The sequence below is a fragment of the Amia ocellicauda genome, chromosome 3, assembly GCF_036373705.1.
Source record: "Amia ocellicauda isolate fAmiCal2 chromosome 3, fAmiCal2.hap1, whole genome shotgun sequence".
NCBI classification, from domain to species: domain Eukaryota; kingdom Metazoa; phylum Chordata; class Actinopteri; order Amiiformes; family Amiidae; genus Amia; species Amia ocellicauda.
This window is the reverse complement of record NC_089852.1, coordinates 21988823-22011092: the sequence shown is the minus strand read 5'-3', so window position 1 is coordinate 22011092 and position 22270 is coordinate 21988823. Positions and strand designations below refer to the sequence as shown.

Here is a 22270-nt window from a genome sequence, read left to right as displayed (position 1 = left end):
TGAATAGGAGGTAGATGAGCCGCAGAGTTCTGGATGAGCTGGAGCAGCCGGTAGTAGTTGCAGGCAGGCCGGCCAGGAGGGAGTTGCAGTAGTCCAGGCGGGAGAGGACCAGTGACTGGATGAGTAGAGTATGCACACTGTTATTTTTGAGCATTGACCGAATATGTCAAACAGGAAAATTTCTTGCGTTATAGAAAATGGTCAGTTTCAACTTACATTTTTTTTTTTTGGAAAATAATGGAAATTATGTGGAAAGTCATGGAAAATGGAACCCTGAATTGAGTGGGAACCCTGACTTGGAATAGGCACCCAAACTGGTGTCCCTATTGTTTCCATTTGGTCTATGAATGAAAGATATTAGCTTTCATGCTTATTTAATGTTTTAAACAAAGTCCCCAAAATCATTTTAGGTCCTATTGATAGTAGAAAGTGTCCTCTTTAAACTTACAGTAGTTTAAACACATGGAGCGGAATGGCCCAGTAAAACTTGATGTGTTTTTTTATGCTGACAAATTGTCGTTCTGACAGTTAAACTCTGAACCTCGGGGATGCTGTTTCTTTTCACAGATTATAACTAGTTGCTCGCGAATGTGAAAGAGTACTTCTAAAAAGCCTGGGTGAAGTATTTCCCTGATGAAGAATCGTTCAGAGATAGAGAAGAATTCATACCCATGGTCGCAGCATACAGAAAGAACCAGAGGAAGAGACTGCACTGTGTCTCCAGGCATGCTGCTGAAGTCAGTCCCAATGGCGATCCAGTGCCAGTACACTCACATCCTATAGGGGCTGCAAACCATTCTGTGAGAAGAGAGAAAAGGATACATTCTCCTACATAAACTTTTCTAAGTAGTCTTCTGTGAATTTTATCTGACATTGAACTATTGAATTATGTATCACTATATAATAACAATTAAAATACTTTATATATTGTGCTTTGTAAAGTACTTGTGGAAATTGCTGATTTAATTTATATGATTTAAAAACTAGACATATGTATTTTGACATATTATTGTTTCCCCTGGCTACGTAGCCCATTTCCACTCAGCACAATATCAGTGGTTTCAATCACCTGTACTTCTTTTTGTTCTTAGGTATAGAATACTTTAATAATATATAACTACAAAGAGGTTGATTATTTGGATTTCGTTTTATGAAGCTGCTCAGTAATTTGAGTCATACCTGGGAATTAGCTAATTGTAATAATTTGGTACACCTTGAGTTCAGGTCAATGAGTTTGCTTTATAGTACAATTAGTATTTGAATTGGAAGCCAATCTTAAATTTTTAAATACTGATTAGGAGGTATTATTTGTTCCCAAAAAAATACTAACCGCTGTGTCAGCACCATACCAGGTCAACCAGGGACCAAAGCATCCTGCCGTTACCGCACAGTAAATGGACCTCGGCCCAGGACTGCATTTCCAAGGTCCATGTTGATGCCTCTTTTTAATCTGAAAACGCCAAGTGAGGGATTCTTTAGTGCTTCGAAGAGCTTGATACATGCTCTCCAAAGTGACATCTGCTGGTGAGTACATGGTATTGCGAATATATCAAGTGATTCGAAAGGCAACAGAACTCAAGACATGAAGGCGATATACAAATGAACCCATCGTCATCTTTGATCTGTAGTTCAATAAAGGTTATGTGAAAAAAAATGTGTCTGGGTACATGTCCAAAAATATGCAGTCATAAAAATCTTGCTTTGTCACCAAGGTATTAGTAACACTGATGTAATAGCTCTGTGATCAATATAGAGGCTCAAGACTGGATGTTGAATATATAGAAGAGTCATATGTCATTACTAAGTAGCGACGTCAAATAAGTGCACTTAGCTATGTGTAGTCTAAATATAGTCAATATATTTATGTATTTCCTATTCATATATCTAGGGATGTGGCTGTGTAATGATAAGTGTAATGATTTCAGTGATGCTGAAATAGATTATAGCCTACGTTTTGTTTATCAGACAGATATGTTTGTGCAACTGGGAGAGTGATGGTGTATATAACATGGCAAAATAATACGTTTTTTTCATTTTTGAAGTGGAGAGAGACGTATGTGCTTGTATAAACAAGAATATTGATGGTGTTGGAGTGGCGTTTGTGTAATTTAAAGGTTTTTTTTTTTAAGAATTGTTTCAATCCTGCTGGTGCTGACTCTACCACAATGTCTGTCTAGTGCCGGGGGACGAGTGGCTGGACCCCACTGACATGATCCAATGGTAAAGGTGAATGCGTTGCTTTAGTTTGCTTTTGCTAGTGAATGTTTCCTGTTTCCTTGTATTTTGTTCATTATGCATCAGTGCATGTTCATATACATTCTTGTGGTTTCAAAGAATTACATATTTTATTTGGAACTATACCAAAAGTTTTCATTCCATCCCTAATATGTTGCTGTTTGTAAAAAGTAATTCAACACATTTTTAAAAAATCTCTCCCTTTTCAAAATCTTTAGCACAAAGCTGTCCTACATTACCTAGAACAAGGCAGGGGTATAGTATTTAAGCTAATATATGTTATAATAATTAAAATCCTCACCAAATAACACAATAATATAATAACACTTTTTTTTACTCCCACAATTCCTTTAAATTGAAACAACTGCTACGACTTTTGCTGACCTAAATAAGTGCAATGGGTGCAAGCCCACAGCACAAAAACTGCAGCTTGCAACACTACAACACACACGCAGACCGACATGTACAATTTTACATTGATATTGTATTTTCCACAGGATACTCAAATCATCTTTGATGGCAAATAAACAAGATTGTTTCACCCTATTATTTTAATTTATGTTGTTACCTTTCCTATATTCTTTAGTCAGATTTCCCATATCTTTACTGGTCCACCTCAAATGTTTTGAACTGTTGTCTAAAAATATTTTAATGAATAATGTGCTCTATTTCTTTATTTGAACAGCCTGACGATCAGAACCAGGTCCATAATGATGCTGAGGTTGTCCTATCGGGTAGCAGGCTCTGAAATCCAGGGCTTTGGATGAAGCTCTTGGCCAGATTGTGGTCAATCTCAAGCCCCATGATAATGAGGCTTGGAAGTGACATTTTGAAGACACTTTTGGGGTTGAACTTGAAACTGTGCTTAATGTGAGGAAGTGTTCTTTCTAAATGTATTGAAGACACATTTCTGGTGTTTAAAAAGGTTCTACACTATTCCAGTCCCTATCACAACTTTGTAGGGATTAATCATTACCATAATAAGGTTGTATTGACGTGTAATGAAAAATGCACAGGATTCTGAGTATGAGAGATCTTCTGGTTACCAGTGGAATTTGTGCACTTAAAGGTTTTATTAATTGAAGTATGAGCCATGAAAATCCTATCTAACAGTTACTCCCTTTCAGATCTGCTGTTGTGCATTCATCCTTGTAGTGATAATCTGTAGTGAAATGTGGAGCAGGGTTTCTTGGTTTATGCAGTTCAGACGCTTCCTTGCTGTTTGTTTCTTCATCAGTATTCTTTGGAAATGGATCCTCCTTGTTAAGGGTTTTGGTGTGGAACTGCATAATGCTTTTTAAAATGTATTATTGTTTTATTTTAACACTGTTTTGAGAAATAGATTCAAGATCTTGATGAGTTTCCTGCAAGCAGCAGAAATACCACTCTGAATGCAATATGACAAAATGAAGTATTTTTGGTTGCGCTTTAACAAATGCAAATTCCTCACTACGTGCTTTTCCTGAAACTGGATTAATCCATTATTAAGTCCCTGTGCTATATTGCAAGGGTATAATATAGGCTATTTACTGTGGATTCTACAACAGCAGGAAGTAAGTAACTTGGGTGAGGTTTAATGTTTAGCCATGGTATGCTGCGTTGTAATACAATAATACAGCCAGCTTATTTATTTAATCATGTCCTCCAAATTCACAATAGGGATGACATGCTGGAATACGTGGACGTGTACGAGCTTGGTCTGTATAAATCATTCAAGAAGTTCCATAAATTGCATTGAGTTATAGCTGTATTATTGCAGCCTCATGTGGGCCGCATGGGTCATCTGAACAGTGGAGGCCAGCAGTTTCATCACCAGGCATGACAAGACAAGTGCACTTGAGTGTTGACTGTACTATACTATATGTACTATACAGTATGTACTATACAGTATGTATACAATGTATGTGGAGTTTTTATACTTGCCAACATTTAATAACTGTTTTTTATTATTTATTTATCCATATGTAATTTGATGTGTTGTCCTTAATCACACTCAGTAATGTGTTAAACCCAACATTGTCTTGTACATTTGTTCTATTTTGTATATTATTTTATTAAGCCATTTGAGAGGCTGCTCACTAGTTAAATATAAAAAGTCCTATATGAAATAAAATAAATAAAACTGATTCATGAAAAAAGACTGAGGTTGTATGATATACAGAAAAATTATCATCTCTTCATGTCTCATTAGTTCACGATTAGTTTTATATTAAGTTCCCAGGTCCTAAGGTGTTGGTGGTTTAAAGACATCTGCAGTATCGGCTAGATCACAGACCCACAGGAATTGTACACGTTTGAGCAAAATGTACAAAAAGGTGTCTTGATTTAAATGGTACGTGACTTTCTACAACTGAGAAAACCCTACATGAAAATTACAGGTCTGTAATGTTTGGTTGGTTGGTTGGTCGTATATTCACACATTCAAGAGCCTTTTGAGTTTTTTTTAATTGTTGGAATGATTGCAAAGTCATATTTCATATTTTCGTAAAGGCTAAATTCAAGGAGTTCTAAAAAAAACATGTATAAATAATAAATAAATAGGGGAAAGACTTTCCACCTACTCCTCACTTTTGCTAGAACATTTATGTTGTATTCATTTAAAAAAAATGCAGAAAAAAAGCGAAATCTTTGAAGTTTCAAGACACTCCTCGCACATTGCCATCTCTCTTGGGCATCTTTTGGTGTCCACTTGCAGTCCACCATGGTCAAGAGTTAGCAGCTGCCGCTGCCGTTCTGATGTCTTGACTGGGCTAGGGGGGCGCTGCCATCCATTAGCTAGGCAGGTTTGTGGTCTTCTGGTGTTTTGACCTCTTGCCTCTGTGCACACCCCCGTCCCCGTCCTCATTCTCCTCTCGCTCCAGCCGGCCTCTCTTCACAAAATGCTCAATCCTGGACTCCAGGCTCTCACAGCGCGGCCTATCCAGCAGGGGGCGGTAGTTGCGCTGTTTGGTGCCTTCCAGTAGCCAACAAGAGGGAGAAGAGAACTCACCTGAGGGAGAAGGAAAATAGAAACTCCAATCAAAGCAAATCAGGTTCTGACAGAAGGATCAGGCCAAGTGCGCTTTTTAGTTTTTGCAATTCTGAAAATAATACAGTGGTTTATTGTATTTGTACAGGCAAGCACACTTATAGAGCTTGTGGCAGCAGTGCTAAAAGATCTACATCCTGACAGGTTTAAATATTAGTATATAAATAATGCAGTCACTTTTAAGATGCAAGCACACTGTTATGGACACTTGAATTAAATCTTGCATAAAGTCTCTCACTAGTGTAGACAAGTGCATCTCACATTGCAAATATCAGATTTCTATTATCAGGTCAGTCAGTTCTAATCCAGGGTTGTTAATATTGTCTTCTGATTGTTGATCTCTATGGAGTGTTCACTCAATTACTAAACTAATGCCGTTACCAATTTAATTGGGTTTAATTCGCATTTACAATTTCTTATAATTATGTTATGATTGATAGTTTAAAAGCATGACGTTGACTCAACAGAAAATCAGGTGCCCCCAGAACTGTTTAGTGCCCAGAAAGAAGTAGTTTTCACCCAGTTAAAAATGTTATTGGATGCGTTAAGAACAGAGACTTTGACACCACTGTTCTGTTCTGGATTTCCACATGGCTGTGTGGACTGTCTGGTGTACTAACCGGTGCTGTGCAGGTCCTGGATCATGTCTCGGAGGACCTGCGTCTTGATGACTGTTTGAGTCCAGTGTTGCTGCAGCGTGGACACAGCGGACTGAGCCAGTTCCTCCCCCTCGCCCTGCCAGCTCAACCCATTGAACTGGCAGTCATACAGGACTAGGGGGAAGTCCACTGCCATGCTAGGACAACACAGGGCACAGCATCACTACAAGGCAACATTCAAGGTTCAAGTCCATGAGGTTTTTAATGGAAGCTTGGTGAGGCCTACAACATTATTTAGTGAGAATACCAGGTGAGAAGCAGGCTGTTGCTTTCCTTCTGAATCGTAGGAATCTGCCTGTTGGCCACACTCACCTGTACTGGGGTTTTCTGGGATTGTTCTCGACGTCCAATAGCTGGTCGATCACCTCTGGAGCCTCCAGTTTCTGTCCAATCAAGAGCAGAATGGCCATCATGCAGCGCACCTGTGGAGTAGAGGAAAAAAATGTATATATTTTCACAACTTGGTTATGGAGTGTTGCCTTGGTAACGCCAGCAGAGAGCGTTTGGCAATCTGCACTGCTGTGTTTCTCATCAGAAAGGTAGAGAAACAACCCACCTGGTGATAGAGGAAGGCCAGCCCTTTGACCTCGAACACGAAGAGGTCGTAAGGGTCAGCAGAGGGGTGTTGGAGGGACTGGGCAGGCTGGACGGAGGCGGACAGGATGGTTCTCTGGAACTGCAGGACCCCGTTGCCCACATCCATCTTACACAGGTTCCTGAAGTCATGGGTGCCTTCGTAGCTGCAGAGCATGATTTAAATTTAACGACAACACACAATAGTGAGGGCAGTCGAATGGAGTCCCTCCTAACACACAGCACTGTGGCAACACCACCTGCTTAACTGTAGGACCTTTTTGAGTGAGGTGCCATTGAGAGTTTAAGGTTTAGCAGGCATGACCTGTATAAAAACAGCTGGTGCTATGCTCTGAATCTGTGCGTTTTGCAAGCCTGTTTTAGTGTTCTGCTGACTGCTCTTTAGTAACAAAGTCCTGCAGTTAAAGCAAATCAGAAGACGTAGTGCTATTTCAGGACAAACTACCCTGTCACAGGTCACTCAAAGTTCAAACAAGGCTCATGGATGGAGGTTTTGGGTGAAAAATACAAGAAAGGTACAATAAACCACTACAGACAAAGTGTAATTTTGATTAATATCATTTGAGGTATTTAGATGGCCAGTCTGGTAGAAGCTAGTTTTCTGCTTCACACAGGAAACAATCTGAAAACTAGCAGGTAACCACTGTTTCCCATTCTGTCTTCAGCCCCGAAGAGCGATCGGCTGCAGCTCCCCTCACCGTCTGGCGGCAGCAGCCATGAGAGCAGTGTCCAGGCCTCCGCGGGGAAAGTAGTACCGGTAAGTCCTGGACTGACAGTCAAAGCGCGCGCTAAAGCCCGTCTCCACCGGCGCCCAGTCCAGTACCCGGATGTCCTGGGGCAGCACGCGATTCAGGATCTTGACATAGGGCAGTTCTGCGGAGTTCAAGCTGCCCCCAGAGGGCACGCTGCTGCCCTGAGCTGGGGGGAGAACGCCCAGCCCCCCACAGAACTGTGTGGAGCGCAGGTCAATGGAGATCACCTGAAACACACATGAAGATAGATACTGACAGCAGTGCTCAAAGCATAGTGGAGAATCATATACTGTATATAGACTCAGTAGTCCAGTGGTTAATGTAAAGTTCCATAAATTAGTATTTAGATCAGTAGTATTATTTTGCAATACCTGGGCTAGTGGAGAAGTTGAATATTGCTACAGCCAATATTAAAACTTAGGGTTATATTTTCATTATAAATATATGTGAATGTGTGCATGTACTCAGTTTGATACAACAGCACTGTTCCAACAAAAAAATGCAGCTCAGGGCTTTCTCGGACTCCTGGTGGGGGGCAAGGGGGTGCAGGAGGGCATGCACAGACCTGGGAGAAGGCGCTCACGCCCTTGTCAGTGCGCCCACAGCGGTGATAGTTGGAAACCTGGCGGTCCTGAATCAGCCGTGTCTTGCCCAGGGCCTCGAACAGCCGAGCCTCCACAGTGTTGCTGGTGTTCTCCTGGCAGGCGAATCCATGGTAGCCCCAGCCCAGGTAGGCCAGGCGCAGGGCCACATGGCGCCGAGGGTGGACTGAGAAATCGAATGGCCGTGCCTGGCCCCCTTTCTTCCCCTTCTTCTTGCTGCCCTCTGTCTGCCCATTTGTCCCTTGGGCTTGCTGGCTGACAACCCCCTCACCCTCTTGCCCCACAGTGGCACTTCCCATATCTGTGACCTGCTCTTCGCCCCCTGCTCCATCCCGCTCTCTCAGCAGGGTTCTCAGCCTCTCCACCTCTCCCTCCAGCTCCCTCACTCTCTTCAGCAAAGCTTCATGGGATGGCAGCAACGGGCAGCTCCCCTCTGACATTTTTGTGGGGAGCTGGGCTTGCAGATTGGATGGGTTTTCAGAGTTCTGAAAAGAGAAAAGGACATTAAACCAAGCCTATAACAACAACACAGGATATTCTGGTGCAAAGTGCATTCTGATGCCCACAAGGACCTTCATGGGCTGTTAGGTGGGCAATGTGTGGATTGTAATAAGATTAGTACTATACTCATCAACCAGCACCCTGTAGAAACAGGTCATGCTAATAAAAGACCATAAAGTTATTTTGTTAAGGGGATAGTCAAGGATCATGCTCAGTGCCAATAAACCACAACCACAGTAATATTGATCATAACTTGGGCTTTACAGTTAATCTTCAATATTCTCAATGTTGTGAGATTAGAACAGTTATGCATTCTTGTTAGACTTACGTTGAATTGTTATACTATACGGTACTATTGTTATTACTGCCATTGACTCTTGCAATAGTTTAATGCTTTCCAATAATAATGTAAGCCCAGGCATTGCGGTGCAAAAAATCTGCTGCGTTCAAAAAATAAAAAAAATGTGGGACTTCAATCAATTGGTAATTGTAAAGTCAATGTTTTTTTGTTTTGTTTTTTGTTTTAATGTAGAAACTTCGCCAGTAGATGTACAGGGTTAGTCAAAGCGCTATATTCGTTCCGTTTCTTACCGTTTGCTGTCGCTCACTCAATCGCTTGCTAAAACTAAGTTGAAGACAGGCTCGCTAGGGACATAGTTTATAATCTGTCGGAACCGAAGACACACTCAACTGTGCGGCACTGCCTGCTTTGCACACGCTGCCTGGGCACGCCGCTTCCTGCAAACGTCACCACGCACGGGTCATCGCGGAGCTTCATGGGAGTTGTAGTTTTTCTACACAACATCGCGTATTATTAATACACTGTTTTACGTAGGCGCTAAGAAGCTTTACAATGTAGCAAACGAACAAAAGTACTATGTACTGTTAAATCCACTTAATAGACACAAAAATGAAAAATAAGTAATGAAATCGACTTCGTTACATTATTTTGCAATAAAGTATGAGTCTCTATCTGCTGTGGTATCCGAACCACACCACTAGAGGTCGAACTTTCCCAACACTTCATTCAAAATACGATTGTTTAATTTGAAGAGGCGTTTGGTATGATTTCCTTATTTGTTTATTTTATCATATTTCAAACGGATAATTTCCCAGTTTTTCATCAGTAACTTAACATCTCCCTTCACTTAATGGACGATCTGTTGCTGCTTGTATAGCTTGTATCCTAAAATGAACAAATATACAGTGATGATGTGTAACATTCATACACGAAATGAAGATGCATAAAGCTAACGTAGTCTTGGTGTGTATCATTTTATTTTGGAGATGACAGAAGGGGCTGGTAATTCTGTAATTGAATGGTTGCAAACATTGGCAGGTCATTTATGGGCAGGCTGTTGGCCCAATTAAATATTTCAAACATTATATTTATCAGACATTAATAACAATATTACTGTGAATAAGAATTATGTAGTCTAGTACCAACATGTAGTCAGGTTCTCTATGCCAGTCGTTTAGTATTGTGCTCCAAGAATGTGATTATATTTTTTAACAGCTTTTTAACGGATGTGGTGCTTAAAACTGTCTCTCTTGTCTCTCTCTTTCTCTCTGTCTCTTTAAGGAGCTAAATCAAACCAGTTTATATAAAAAAAATGCTTTGAACTTGCAGAATCTCACTGCCAAAGCCTTGTAGATCTTATAATTCCCTGAAACAATCTGAAGGATTTATGATTCTTGCATTTGAAAACTTTCCCTGTCTCTTCCATCTGCTTGCACTGTTCTTGCGTTGTTTATGTGCACTTTATTTTATGATGGACACTGATTTTGTGCTTTTCTGATTGTTATCTTGAAAGTGTTCTGCAGCTTCCCACCCTGCTCTTGCCTTGATCCTGAGCAAGGCGAGAAGGGGAATATGGTCCTTCCTTGGAAAATAAACATGTTAATGCGCAGACAGTGTGGCAGTGTGGTCTTCAAAATAACACACACACACACACACACACAGCCAAACTCAATCTGGCTTGTGTTGCTGGCTCCCTCCCTGATTCACACCACATGTACAGTATCTGATTTGCTGCTGCTGGAATTGCTAGCAATGGGCTCTTATTAGGCATCTCATATTCAAATGGCCATTTTATTAGTTACTTTTCTCAGACAGCCATTCTCTCCAGGTGTCAAATTCACTATTCAAAAATCTACCGAGTTCAAGGGTCAGTGGTTATTGAAGAAGTGGTCTTTCCAAGGGAAGCCAAAAAGGCTGGAGGTATTTCACCTGGTGTGTGAAACCTCAGTCACAGTTCTGCTTTACTTTGAAGCCTGGTGCGTGTGCAGCACTGAAAGTGTCATGTTAAGAAATAGTTTGGATATGGAAAGTGTTTAGGTTTGCTTAAAAGCACGCTTGAAAGCAGTTTGTTGGAAAAGAGGCATATACCCAGATTAGTCATAGTCTAGATCAGTGGTTCCCAACCCCGGTCCTGGAGGATCCCCTACCCTGCTGGTTTTTGTTCCGAATGAGCTCTCAATTACATAATTGAACCCTTAATTGAACTAATAATCTTCTAAATCAGAGCCTTTTAATTAATTAAAACAGTAGGGGTTTTAAGATCAGTATATAATTCTATAAATAACTTATTAAAGAACCTTATCAAATTATCACTACTATTAATTGAAGAGTATTACTTAAATTAAGGTTCAATTAAGTAATTGAGAGCTTGGTTAGAACAAAAAACAGCAGGGTAGGGGGTTCTCCAGGACCAGGGTTGAGAACCTCTGGTCTAGATTAATCATAGACTAAACAATGTCATTTTGGGTATGGTAGTGCAAGATTAGCACTAATCCAGGCTTGACAAACCAGCTGTATATGATAATGTATCTAAATCTAGCCAATACCCCCGTGTTCTTTTGCCCTCATGGTACATCAATGGCAATCACAGGGAGAGCACAATGTTCTCCAACTCACCAACTGTGAAACACAGTGAAAGCAAAGTACATGTGGAGTATAGGCACACGCTGCAGGATATTTTTACTGTGGTAAACATGAATGTACTTCTCGAGAGGGTTTAAGCACTGCCTGGTCACTATATTCATATACCTACCCCTTAAGACAATATACATTTCCTTGCTGCTGTATTTGAATTGTATAGGATATATACCTGACGGCCTTATTCTGACCTTCCACACTGACCATGAGACGAGGTCATCATAGCGCCTTGTTTGAGGGCAATATCCACCTGATTATTGATGCCACGGGTCTGATCAGGACAATTACATATTACTCTAATAATAAAGTAGCCAGACTATTCGTATTTTTTTTTATTTTTTTTTTGTTTTCAGCTTGGTCTTTGGAGACCTATTTTCCTGTATTATTAATATGCAAAGGAATCTATTTGTTTAGGGTAAGACAATAAAATGCATTCTATCCTTGTGTGTCATACGTACTACATTGCCTCCAGGCTGCTGTTAAAATTGCGGTCGGACTATGCATAACACGACTTGTACAATTGAACAAGGAAGCCCTTAGTCTCTCTTCCAGTTCAACTCCAAACAGTTGATTTATCGATCAAAGACCCACTGTTCTGATTTCTTGCAGTTCTCAGAATGTGGAAAACAAGTCCGTTGACATGACTAACCTTCTCATCGATTTCTTGAAAGATACATAAAATGTGGTTTGCAGTGAATGTTGCGATAGTAAAATGTTATTATATGTATCTGTTCCCCGTTGAAAGGGACATTTCAGAGTGTTATTTATGGAAATATCACCTGATTGTATTTTCCCTACTTTATATAGATGCCTGTGGGGAATTAAGGCAATTTGTAAAGCATTCAAGAAATTAGAAATGTGCCTTGGAAATCCTGCACAAGAACTCCACACTGTCTCCCTGTCTCTTTAAAAAACTGGAAAACTGAGCTTTGAGTTACTGATCTCATTATTTTGTGGTTGACCGATCCTGTCCCGGGCTAGTTCCGCTCTTGCGATTTGATTGGTTGGGAGTAAATTTTGGGAAGGGGCTTTGGGGAGGCTAGACGGTTTCAAGATCCCCGTCTGACTCCCCATCTTTTCCACGTTCAGCCCAGAGCAGGGGAGAGGAGAGAAGGGGGGGGACTTGAAACGGTCTCCTTTGGTCGTACAAAGGAAAAAGTCATGCAGTCTCCTGCAAGAAGGCAACAGTTGAACGGGGAGTACTTTTACAGCTGTAACTGATTCCTGATTACTGTTCTTCATGCCACGATATATAAAACCAATCAAGGAATACCTAAAAGTGGACCGTAGTTGAATTTCTTATTTTCTTCTGGAAGACGAGGAGAGACGCAGAAGTTGCAGCCGATATGGGCGCACAGGGGACTCTCGCTTTGATCGCGCTGCTGCTCCCCTCCTGTCTGCGGGTCTCGGCGCAGCATCAGGGGGACAGCGGCATCGCAGTCCCGGATCACGGTTTCTGCCAGCCCATCTCCATCCCACTATGCACGGACATTGCCTACAACCAGACCATCATGCCCAATCTAGTAGGGCACTACAACCAGGAGGACGCGGGCTTGGAGGTGCATCAGTTTTACCCGCTGGTGAAAGTGCAGTGTTCTCCAGAGCTCAAGTTCTTCCTCTGCTCCATGTATGCCCCGGTGTGCACTGTGCTGGAGAAAGCCATCCCCCCGTGTCGGTCCATCTGCGAGCGGGCCAAGCAGGGCTGCGAGGCTCTCATGAACAAATTCGGCTTTCAGTGGCCGGAGAGGCTGCGCTGCGAGAACTTCCCGGTGCACGGCGGTGGGCCGATCTGCGTGGGCCAGAACGACTCGGAGACCGGGGTGCATGCAGTCACCACCCCGCCGGTGCGAGTACCGGCTGCGGGGACCCAAGGGATTCACGTGTATGCCTCCCCGGACAGGCCTTTCCGATGCCCCAAAGTGCTCCAGGTGCCTTCCTACTTGAATTACAAATTCCTGGGTGAGTCGGACTGTGCGGCGCCCTGCGAGCCTTCAAAAAGCTTCGGATACATGTTCTTCAGTGAAAGCGAGATCAGGTTCGCCCGGGTCTGGATCCTGATCTGGTCTTCCCTGTGCTGCGCCTCCACTCTGTTCACGGTGACCACCTACTTGGTGGACATGCAGCGCTTTAAATACCCCGAGCGGCCCATCATTTTCTTGTCGGGCTGCTACACCATGGTCTCCATCGCCTACATAGCGGGCTTCTTCCTGGATGACAAAGTGGTCTGCAACGAGCGCTTCGCACCGGAGAGCTACAAGACCGTGGTGCAGGGGACCAAGAAGGAGGGGTGCACGATCTTGTTTATGATGTTGTATTTTTTCAGCATGGCCAGCTCCATTTGGTGGGTTATCCTCTCGCTGACTTGGTTCCTGGCGGCGGGGATGAAATGGGGACACGAAGCCATTGAGTCCAATTCGCAGTACTTCCACCTGGCCGCCTGGTCTGTGCCAGCTGTCAAAACCATCAGCATCCTCGCCATGGGCCAGATCGATGGCGACCTGCTGAGCGGCGTCTGCTTCGTCGGGCTCAACAACCTGGACCCCCTGCGTGGCTTCGTCCTGGCCCCCCTGTTCGTCTACCTGTTCATCGGCACTTCTTTCTTGCTGGCCGGGTTTGTGTCTCTGTTCCGCATCCGCACTATAATGAAGCACGACGGCACTAAGACGGAGAAGCTGGAGCGGCTCATGGTGCGAATCGGGGTGTTCAGCGTGCTGTACACCGTGCCGGCCACCGTCGTCATCGCCTGCTTCTTCTACGAGCAGGCTTTCCGAGAGCACTGGGAGAGGAGCTGGATCAGCCACAACTGCAAGACCCTGGCCATCCCCTGCCCGATGCACTACACCCCGCGGATGACTCCGGATTTTACCGTCTACATGATCAAATATCTCATGACTCTGATTGTGGGGATCACCTCCGGGTTTTGGATCTGGTCTGGCAAGACTTTACAATCGTGGCGCAAGTTTTACACCAGACTCACCAACAGTAAGCAGGGGGAGACCACAGTCTGAGCCAACTGGACATCAGCCTGCTTTTGCCAAATGGCACTCGGGCTCACCATCTTTTCATTGTGTCAAAGACTCCCGAAGTTGTGTTTTTATTATTTTATTATGACTTTTTTTTTTAAGACCCCCTTCTTACACTGAATCCAGATAAACCCAGACTTTACAGACACTTGATCTGGCATGGAGACCAGCTTTTTGAGTGCAGAAGTCCCCTACACTCACACACATACACACACACACACACACACACACACACTCATTCACTCACTCACTCACTCACTCACACACACACACACTCACACTCACACAAACAAACACACACACTCACACACACATCTCCTTTATAAAGCATCAGAGTTAAAAACAAACATAAATATAAGCAAGGGACCAGTTTGGAATTGAAAGGGTTTGTAATGCTTGAAAGTATGAACTCAGTTTTATTACAGACTTATTTTTTAGGTCGATTAACTTGGCAGTTGTGTAATTCAATGTAATGTACATAGCATTTGTAAAAATATATACATATGATATATAATTATATATTTGTATTTAAAGAAAAGAGTGAAACAGCCTTGGTAAACACTTGTTCCATAAATGGAGCTATGGTCTCTCCCTCTGGTGTTTTTGTTGGCAGCATTGACGCGGCACACAGTTGGACTTTCTCTGTCGGACCGAGATCTGTAATCATTTTGCCCTGATGTATGAGAAGGAATCTGTTTCATATTGAAAGCGGTGTTGGATGCCCCACAACCCTCTCTCTCTCTCTCTCTCTCTCTCTCTCTTTCTCTCTCTCTCTCTCTCTCTCTCTCTCTCTCTCTTTCTCTCTCTCTCTCTCTCTCTCTCTTTCTCTCTCTCTCTCATCAGTGGGGGTGTTTCTGAGCGGTACCCCGGTCGTGCGGGCAGGGGGCCACCCTCTGGTGCCTTAGTGTTTCATTGATTAAATGATACTGTCTGAACACCACGTTGCCTCAAACCTAAGCTTGGATCAACTGAAATAAAATTTCGCAAGAAAACCTGTGTTGCTAGAAATGCTGTCTGTGGGTGTGAATCATGTATTGGAGCCAATTTTAATACGTAAATGTGGCCCACGTGGCTGGGACAAAATGTATAAATTGAAGGCACATGGACTCGATCATTTTTGAAAATTAGAAAATAATGCTGTCATATTGCATACATGCAGGAACCATGGCCTACCCATCATAAATTGGTAACAGGTATTTTAAAGGTTAGTAATATATTGTAGTAATATGTATTATTTGGAGATGTAAAACTGGAATGCATGATTTGTGTGTAGAGTGTGGACTGAGTGCACAAACTGACTAAAACAAATACGATGTGGTGTTCATTGTATCTTTGTGGAGAATCAAGTCTCCAAACTAAATGGCTGGAGGGATCTCTACTGGCTTTAGTTCCAGCCAATCTCCCAGTAACTTAATTGCTCTTTGATTAACTCACTGGGTGGTACTCTTCTCTGACTGTATGACGCACACCTAATCAATATAATGACGTGAGGGCATGGATTGTAAAACAAACACAAGCTGATCATAATAGAGTTAATAGTATCATCATCATAAACGTTACACAAAGCTATATATACGATTTACCACTATTTTAAGAAAGATGATGATAACCTACTGTTTGATGGAGTTCTTGGTGATTACAAAATATATAAGGACCAAAACGGAGTGCTGCTGAAGAGCGGTATAACTGTGGTGCAGAGTTGGGGTTAAATAGACGATGACGGGATTATATATTAGTCCCTCTATTGAAAGGGATAAATATAAATAATAACAGGGCAGCAGTGAAGCAGGCTGACCAATACCCACACAGCTGAAAAAACGAAAGACTTAAATAAACTATTTGCCATCTGTCTTCTCAGTTCTGCAAAAGGCGTTGACGCGTGAGTTCGCCACGGATATGGACACGGGGCCCTCGTTGAGAAGTGACTTCTCAATATCCATATTCACAGCGCAGTGAAAAGACTACTATATAAACATTCAACAATTGACAAAGACTGCGAATTGTTCCAGTTAAAATGAAGTGAATTGCCTTTTTCTGTTGCGGCAATTGCAATCCGTAACCACTGTATCTAACCATTGCAGAAGTGGCTCTCGCAACAGAGACTGTGCTGTGGCAGACGCAGGGTCTGTCGCCGGGTTGATCGTGCTGTCTGTGCAGGCAGGGATTCCTGAGACGGTATTATGCATTCCGCTCTTTGTGTACAAACGTGGATCGCATTTCCTCTGTAATGCATTTCCTGAGGGCTGGTAATTTCACGGTGCTGCTGTAGCATAATAGTCTCCTTTTTCTAAGTTGAAGTAATGAGCTTGCTGCAAAGAAGCACTTACGTTTTTTTTTCTTTTTCTTTCCCCCCTTTGCTATTGCCCAACAAAGGACGAAAACAACCTCCCCGCCCGCCCGTTCAATGCGCCATGAAGTCTTTTTCACTCAGGCTATAATGTAATCACGTTTAATGTAATGGCATGCACTCTGAAACTCAGTAAGGTCTATATACAGCCGGTCTTCTGCACCACTGTCAGTTTGAACTTCCAGACTTATCTCTGTCCCCGGGCTGAAACGTGTTGAAACGTCTTCTTGTTGTTGCTTATTTATTTATACTTGGCTGTATCAGAAAATGTCACTTAAGCTTGACGTTGTGTGCCAAGAAATGATTAAATGCTGTTGTTGTTTCTCTAGTTATTTAGAAAAGAAAAGGTCATGTTGCACAATTGTTTATTATTTTATGTATAATATTTTATAAATATTATTGTATGAAAGACAGTAGGCCTCTGCATTATTGCAATGTTATTTAAAGGTGGGATTGGGCTTTTCTCTGCCATGTTTCAGCTGTCAAAAAAGCTTTCTCATTTTTTATTTAAACTGAGCTTGTGGAACTCAAAATAAATGTGGGTGCTACAATGGGTCACCCCGTTCATTCTTTAGTCTTTGGAACTGTTTCCTAAATTTGGCTTTCAATTTTCCAAGAGACCTTGCTCTGCTCAAATGTTTCATATTTTTAACAATAACACTTTAGATTTGAAAATTATCATTCCACAGGCATTGTTCACCATTTTAAAAAACATGATATCCTCCCAAAATAAATCTATCTCAGTATGGGATAGTGCAAGAATGCACTAGCTGTATTCTTTGTGTTATCTCTATATGGGATAGCATACTATGTAGTAGGGCAGATGGCCTTGGTAAGGTGCATTAGGAAATACTGTCAAGCCCTTCCGATCCCCCAATCTCCTACTCTCTCTCTTGCTATCTGTCTGTCTGTCTCTCTTGTTCTCTCCCTCTCTCTCTCTTGCTCTGCTCAGATGAATGGAGAGAAGGCAGTGAGTCAGTGTGGCTGTCCTGACCCAGTGACAGACAGTCTCCTGTGCGCTCGCACTTCAAAGACGGCTGAAACCTGACTAGCTCCTTGTAAACAGGGCTGCCTGGCCCCCGAGGCCCGTTTCCTGTGCTCACTCAGCTTAATGGCAGGCTTGTTTGGCTTTTTCACTGAACCAGAGAGACTGAAGGGGGTGGGTGTAGGAGGTAGTGTGGTGTGGTGGCGATGGTAAGGGGGGGTTCAGGATGAGGGAGTGGGGGAGATGGGCGGCATTTTACAAAATCCTCAGATCCTTTAAGTTTGTTTAACAAGGGTTTCACAAAGTTGTTTCTTTTTTATTTTTAAAAAAAGTGCAGGGGAAAAATCTGTTAAGAGACAAGGCAAGGTTTTGCTTTGTGTTTGAGTCATGCACTTAAACTGAAACAGACTTTGGATTTGATTATTCAAGAGATATATGTTTTGCAAGAGTCTTTGTATATCACTGACTGCACCTCCACAGGAAATAATGTATATATAAATTATATATATATTTCATGAATTAATTTTATTGTTGTCCAAAGTGAGTCACATTCTGCACAGGACTGTAAAACAATTTATATAGCACTAACGTCACCTGTTGCAAAGTGGGTTAACATAGGAAAAGAGTGAAGGGTGTTTAGCAGATCATAAACTTAACTGATCTAATGCAAATGATTAGTCTTTAGAAAATAGATGGTTACGGTTACACATCCATCCTGGTTTGGAAATCTTCAGGGTCAGGACTGCAGAGCCCTGGTTTATAGTGTACTGAAATAAGTAGCATTAAGGTCAGCCAACATGCCATGTTTTTCAACTTCCTTTAATTACTTACACATACAGAAAGGTACTGGACTACTAGTTTAAAAAATACACAAAAATGTGCTGAACACTAAGGGTGCAATTAATTTTTAATGCCAAGCACAGAGCATGCCAAAATAGTTTTTACTAGCAGACAGAAAATTAATTTCAGGCTGAAAAGTATTTAAGCTTTTCGGACGTTATTCTCAAAATAAAATATAAGTTAGGACAGAAAATATATGTTGTTAAGGCAGAAAAATAAACACCTTCCTTAGTGCGACACCAGCAACTATCTTCATGAGAAAGTGGGGAAGTATATCGGTGTTACACAGGTTTAGTTGCAGAATGCATCACTAATGGTCTTCAGAGCACTGTGCAACAGTATTTTTAATTCACTGTCATGTGTACCTCTCTTTAAATCACCTGGAATAGAATACTCTAACACTTTCTTCTCAAGTGTTGAAACCTGTTACAGCCACACTTATTGTAGTATCTTATTAAACTAAGTATAAAGGGTGTTGGCAATAGTGTTTAGTATATGTGTCCATTTAAAAAAAAATGAACACACTTTATTTATTCCCTGGCTTAGAGCCATTTCTCTCCCTTTCTCACTCTCTTTCTTTCTTTTTTTGTCTGCCAGTGGATCAAACAGGAAACCCAATCTGTTCCGGCCCCTTCTGTCCCAAACAAGAATTGCTTCCTGAGGGAGGTAGGGAGTGCAGTGCAGGCTGCAAGCACCAAGCCTTGTGTGCAACTGGCTTTAGTTGTAGCCCCTGGTGATGAACAACTGTGTGAACTAACTATGAGAGTCAGTCTTCTGCTTTGGTAGATAACAATCAGACTTTTGATCATACCTGACAGTCTACTTAGAAGTTCGTAATTTGGAAAACTATACAGACAAAAAAAGTCTCAGAGACATAATGTGAATAATGGAGGAGGCCATTCAGTCCACCTTCTGCATCTGGTTAGCAAGAACATGGTGAACTGCTTATTGGAGGATTTCAGGGACTAGACCAACTCAAAACCTTGCCCTACCCACGAATTGCAAATTACAAAGCTGTACCCTATCATGGTGTAATTTATTGTCGGAAGCCACTTTCTTCTACTTATGAATAAAACCACGATAGGGTACAGGTTTGTAATTTGCAAATTGTTGGTAGGTCAAAGTTTTGGTCTGGTCTAGGCCGTGTAGTTTTGCAAATGCTTTTCACGTGTAATTTTTTCTCCCAATTCGCAAACATAGGAGACTTTTTATTGTAATCTTTCTGACCTCAGTTTCCTAGAAGAAGAACTGTGGGTGATCATTTACAGTAAGCACTTCAATCATGCTGTAGTATCCCCGGCTCACAACCAGGTCAGGGAAACCTATTTTATCACTTCTCTTAGCAAATGCCATTTTGGGGATTTTCTGATAACGCAGTGATGAAAAAGGAAGGCAAAAGAAAATGAATTATACAGATTTCAGAAGAGGGCTAAATGCCTCTCCTATTGGCTGGTTACATTTTATTATTTTTTCCTTTTAGTCCTGGTTAAGACTCTGTGATCATCACTCACTCTCCAGCTGGAAGTGTGGTCAGATCTCTAAGAGAAGCTAAGGAAATGACCTAGTGAGAGAAACCTTTGATTTGTGTCCTCATCAGAGGCGGACTTTGGGAGAAGAGAGCTTGGAAAAAAATGTCTTGTTTCATCGCAGGCCTGTGTTTTAAAACGATTGCTCTTGTTTTGTGTTAGTCGAAGGTGCTGTATAGATAGCACTGGCTGGCCTCAAATTGTACAGAACTTCATAAACGCACATGTTGTTGTAGGAGGCAGTTTGAAAGAGTTCAAAGCGGCTTCCATTTTGCAGACAGGCGCCCAAGAGGGTTTTTTTTCTCCTAATTTGTTGTTGTAAGAATATTTGGCAATCACTCTTCCTGAAAGTGTCTTCCAAGCCTTTTTCTTTTTACACTCAACCCCTCCTCCCCCAGTAACAAGAACTATTCACAGATGAATGAAAAAATGATTGGCCCTCCCCTGTCCTCCCTTAAGAGTTCAATTTTATTTGAACCCCTCCTCCCTCATTCCTGTCTTGTATCAACCCCAACAAAGCATCGTCATAAACCTTTGAACTGAACTCCACATGGCAATTTTGGCTCTCTTCTAGCCTAGCCATTGAAAACATCAGAGTTGGGCAGGTTGTCCAACAACTGCAATATGTGACTTCTGCACAGTGTAGCTTTTTAAAACTTTTTTGGTGTGTTGTTTTGATTTGAGATCACCTGGGGTTTCCAATGTAGTTGAGGTGACCCCCCTCCGCTTATTGGAAGCTTTGTGATTACAGAACCATTCCAGCTGTCACCCTGAGTTGATGTGACAGCCTAAGTATAAATATTATGAAAGTCCAAAGCTCCCCTGCATGGGAGAAGGTTGACTTTTCTCTTTTTTATTTTTTTGCTAAGTGGTGTATTCTGTCTACACAAGCCTGCTGCTCTGAACAAACACTGGCACCGCCCTGTGATGTACTCGTCACGACAGCCCTGCCAGTCCAACTGTGAAAAGCCCCTACGCAGCAGTGTCTCGCATACAGCACTGCCGTGTTACCATTGTGGCCCTCAGTCTATGCGATCTGACCAATCACAGCCTGATGAGGTCTGGGTTGGGAATTCACTATTGCAGCTCATGCCAGAGGTGTTCTTTTGGGTCGAGTGTAGAGACTTGAAATGTGTGTAGTGCTTATGTCCTACATGTTTCACTCCCAGCTTTGAGGCGTGGTGTGTTGAAGTGTTGCTGGATGCCCAGAGAAGCGCCCCTCACTGTATAACTACTGGCAGTGCACTGTTGTTGAATTTCTCATTATGTCAAGGTGGTCAAGATGCCCTTCACAAAAAACAACCTCTATAATGGTGCATGACCTCTAGGTACAATCAATTACTGGTGGGTGGAGACAATGTCCCACCAGTGTCGATAGTAAGATGTTTTTAAATAGGTGCCTGCCTTCTGACCTTGCAAATGGCAGTGGACAATTTGTGTACTGGGACTTTCTGTCTTAAAGTACAAAGGTGACATGGGCATGATTGGGAATGTGAGGCTCTTACTGTGGTGTGTATATGCATGCATGTGCATGTGTGTGTAAATGTCCACATGTAGAGTTCACAAAGCAGTACAAATCTGGAACACAGTGTACAGCCTACGAGAGGCCCAAACCACAGCTCTCATTGTACTAAGCCACTAAGCATCCAGGCTGTGCCGAGCTCTGTTTTTTTCGGGGAGTGACGTGTGACGCATCCCAGGGTGCAGTGCTCCTGCTGTGGTTGCACGCTGCAGCCGGATTGCCTCCTCCAGCTGCCCGCCTATTCATTATAGCACCTCTGTCAGGGCTGGGCCAGCCTCGCCAAGGTCTGGGCACTCCCTTCTAATGACCCAGCCAAGAGCTTAGATCTCTCGACGCAATCTGCTATCAAAGGCCTGGCTTATATATCATCATGTGCCTTCCTGTTATTTCCAGCACATATCCCATCTAGTGTGTACTGAGGAGAGCTCTGCTGCTGCTTGTTAGAGCTACAGAAACCTTTACGTAGTCAGGTCAGAAACCTCTGGATCGGGCCTAATTAACTACTCCTTTGCACTGGTTATTGTTTGGTGTCTTAAGGGGTTAATTGGCTGCCCTTGGTGCTTGGTTTAATAGGCAGGATATTTGATACATAACCAAATCAGTTGATTTAAGGATACCATCCAGTTTTGTTTTGGCTTGTGGTCACAGGAAATAATTGTCTACAGCCCCATGTTTTCTGTCAAATCCTCACCAAACCTCCTGCTGTTCAAATGTTGGT

At 42.4% G+C, this 22270-nt stretch overlaps 3 protein-coding genes across 3 annotated transcripts; 2 read left to right on the top strand and 1 right to left on the bottom strand.

The window, feature by feature from the left end:
* Nucleotides 1-2217: 2217 nt before the first annotated feature.
* On the top strand, nucleotides 2218-4458 carry LOC136747021 (chloride channel CLIC-like protein 1). The gene is given in 3 exon segments (XM_066699975.1): nucleotides 2218-2226; nucleotides 2977-3105; nucleotides 3363-4458. Coding segments are annotated over 3 exon segments (312 nt in total). The 3' UTR covers nucleotides 3537-4458.
* Nucleotides 4459-4661: 203 nt separating this feature from the next.
* pus3 (pseudouridylate synthase 3) lies at nucleotides 4662-9106 on the bottom strand. Its single transcript, XM_066698487.1, has 7 exons — nucleotides 8963-9106; nucleotides 7834-8355; nucleotides 7215-7495; nucleotides 6479-6662; nucleotides 6235-6344; nucleotides 5884-6059; nucleotides 4662-5224 (listed from the first exon to the last, which is right to left on the bottom strand). Exons 2-7 carry the CDS (start codon nucleotides 8308-8310, stop codon nucleotides 5007-5009), a joined length of 1446 nt encoding a protein of 481 aa, XP_066554584.1. The 5' UTR covers nucleotides 8311-8355; nucleotides 8963-9106; the 3' UTR covers nucleotides 4662-5006.
* A 3254-nt stretch (nucleotides 9107-12360) lies between these two features.
* Nucleotides 12361-15063, top strand: fzd2 (frizzled class receptor 2). Its single transcript, XM_066698485.1, has one exon. It carries the CDS (start codon nucleotides 12656-12658, stop codon nucleotides 14315-14317), a length of 1662 nt encoding a protein of 553 aa, XP_066554582.1. The 5' UTR covers nucleotides 12361-12655; the 3' UTR covers nucleotides 14318-15063.
* Nucleotides 15064-22270: the final 7207 nt, after the last annotated feature.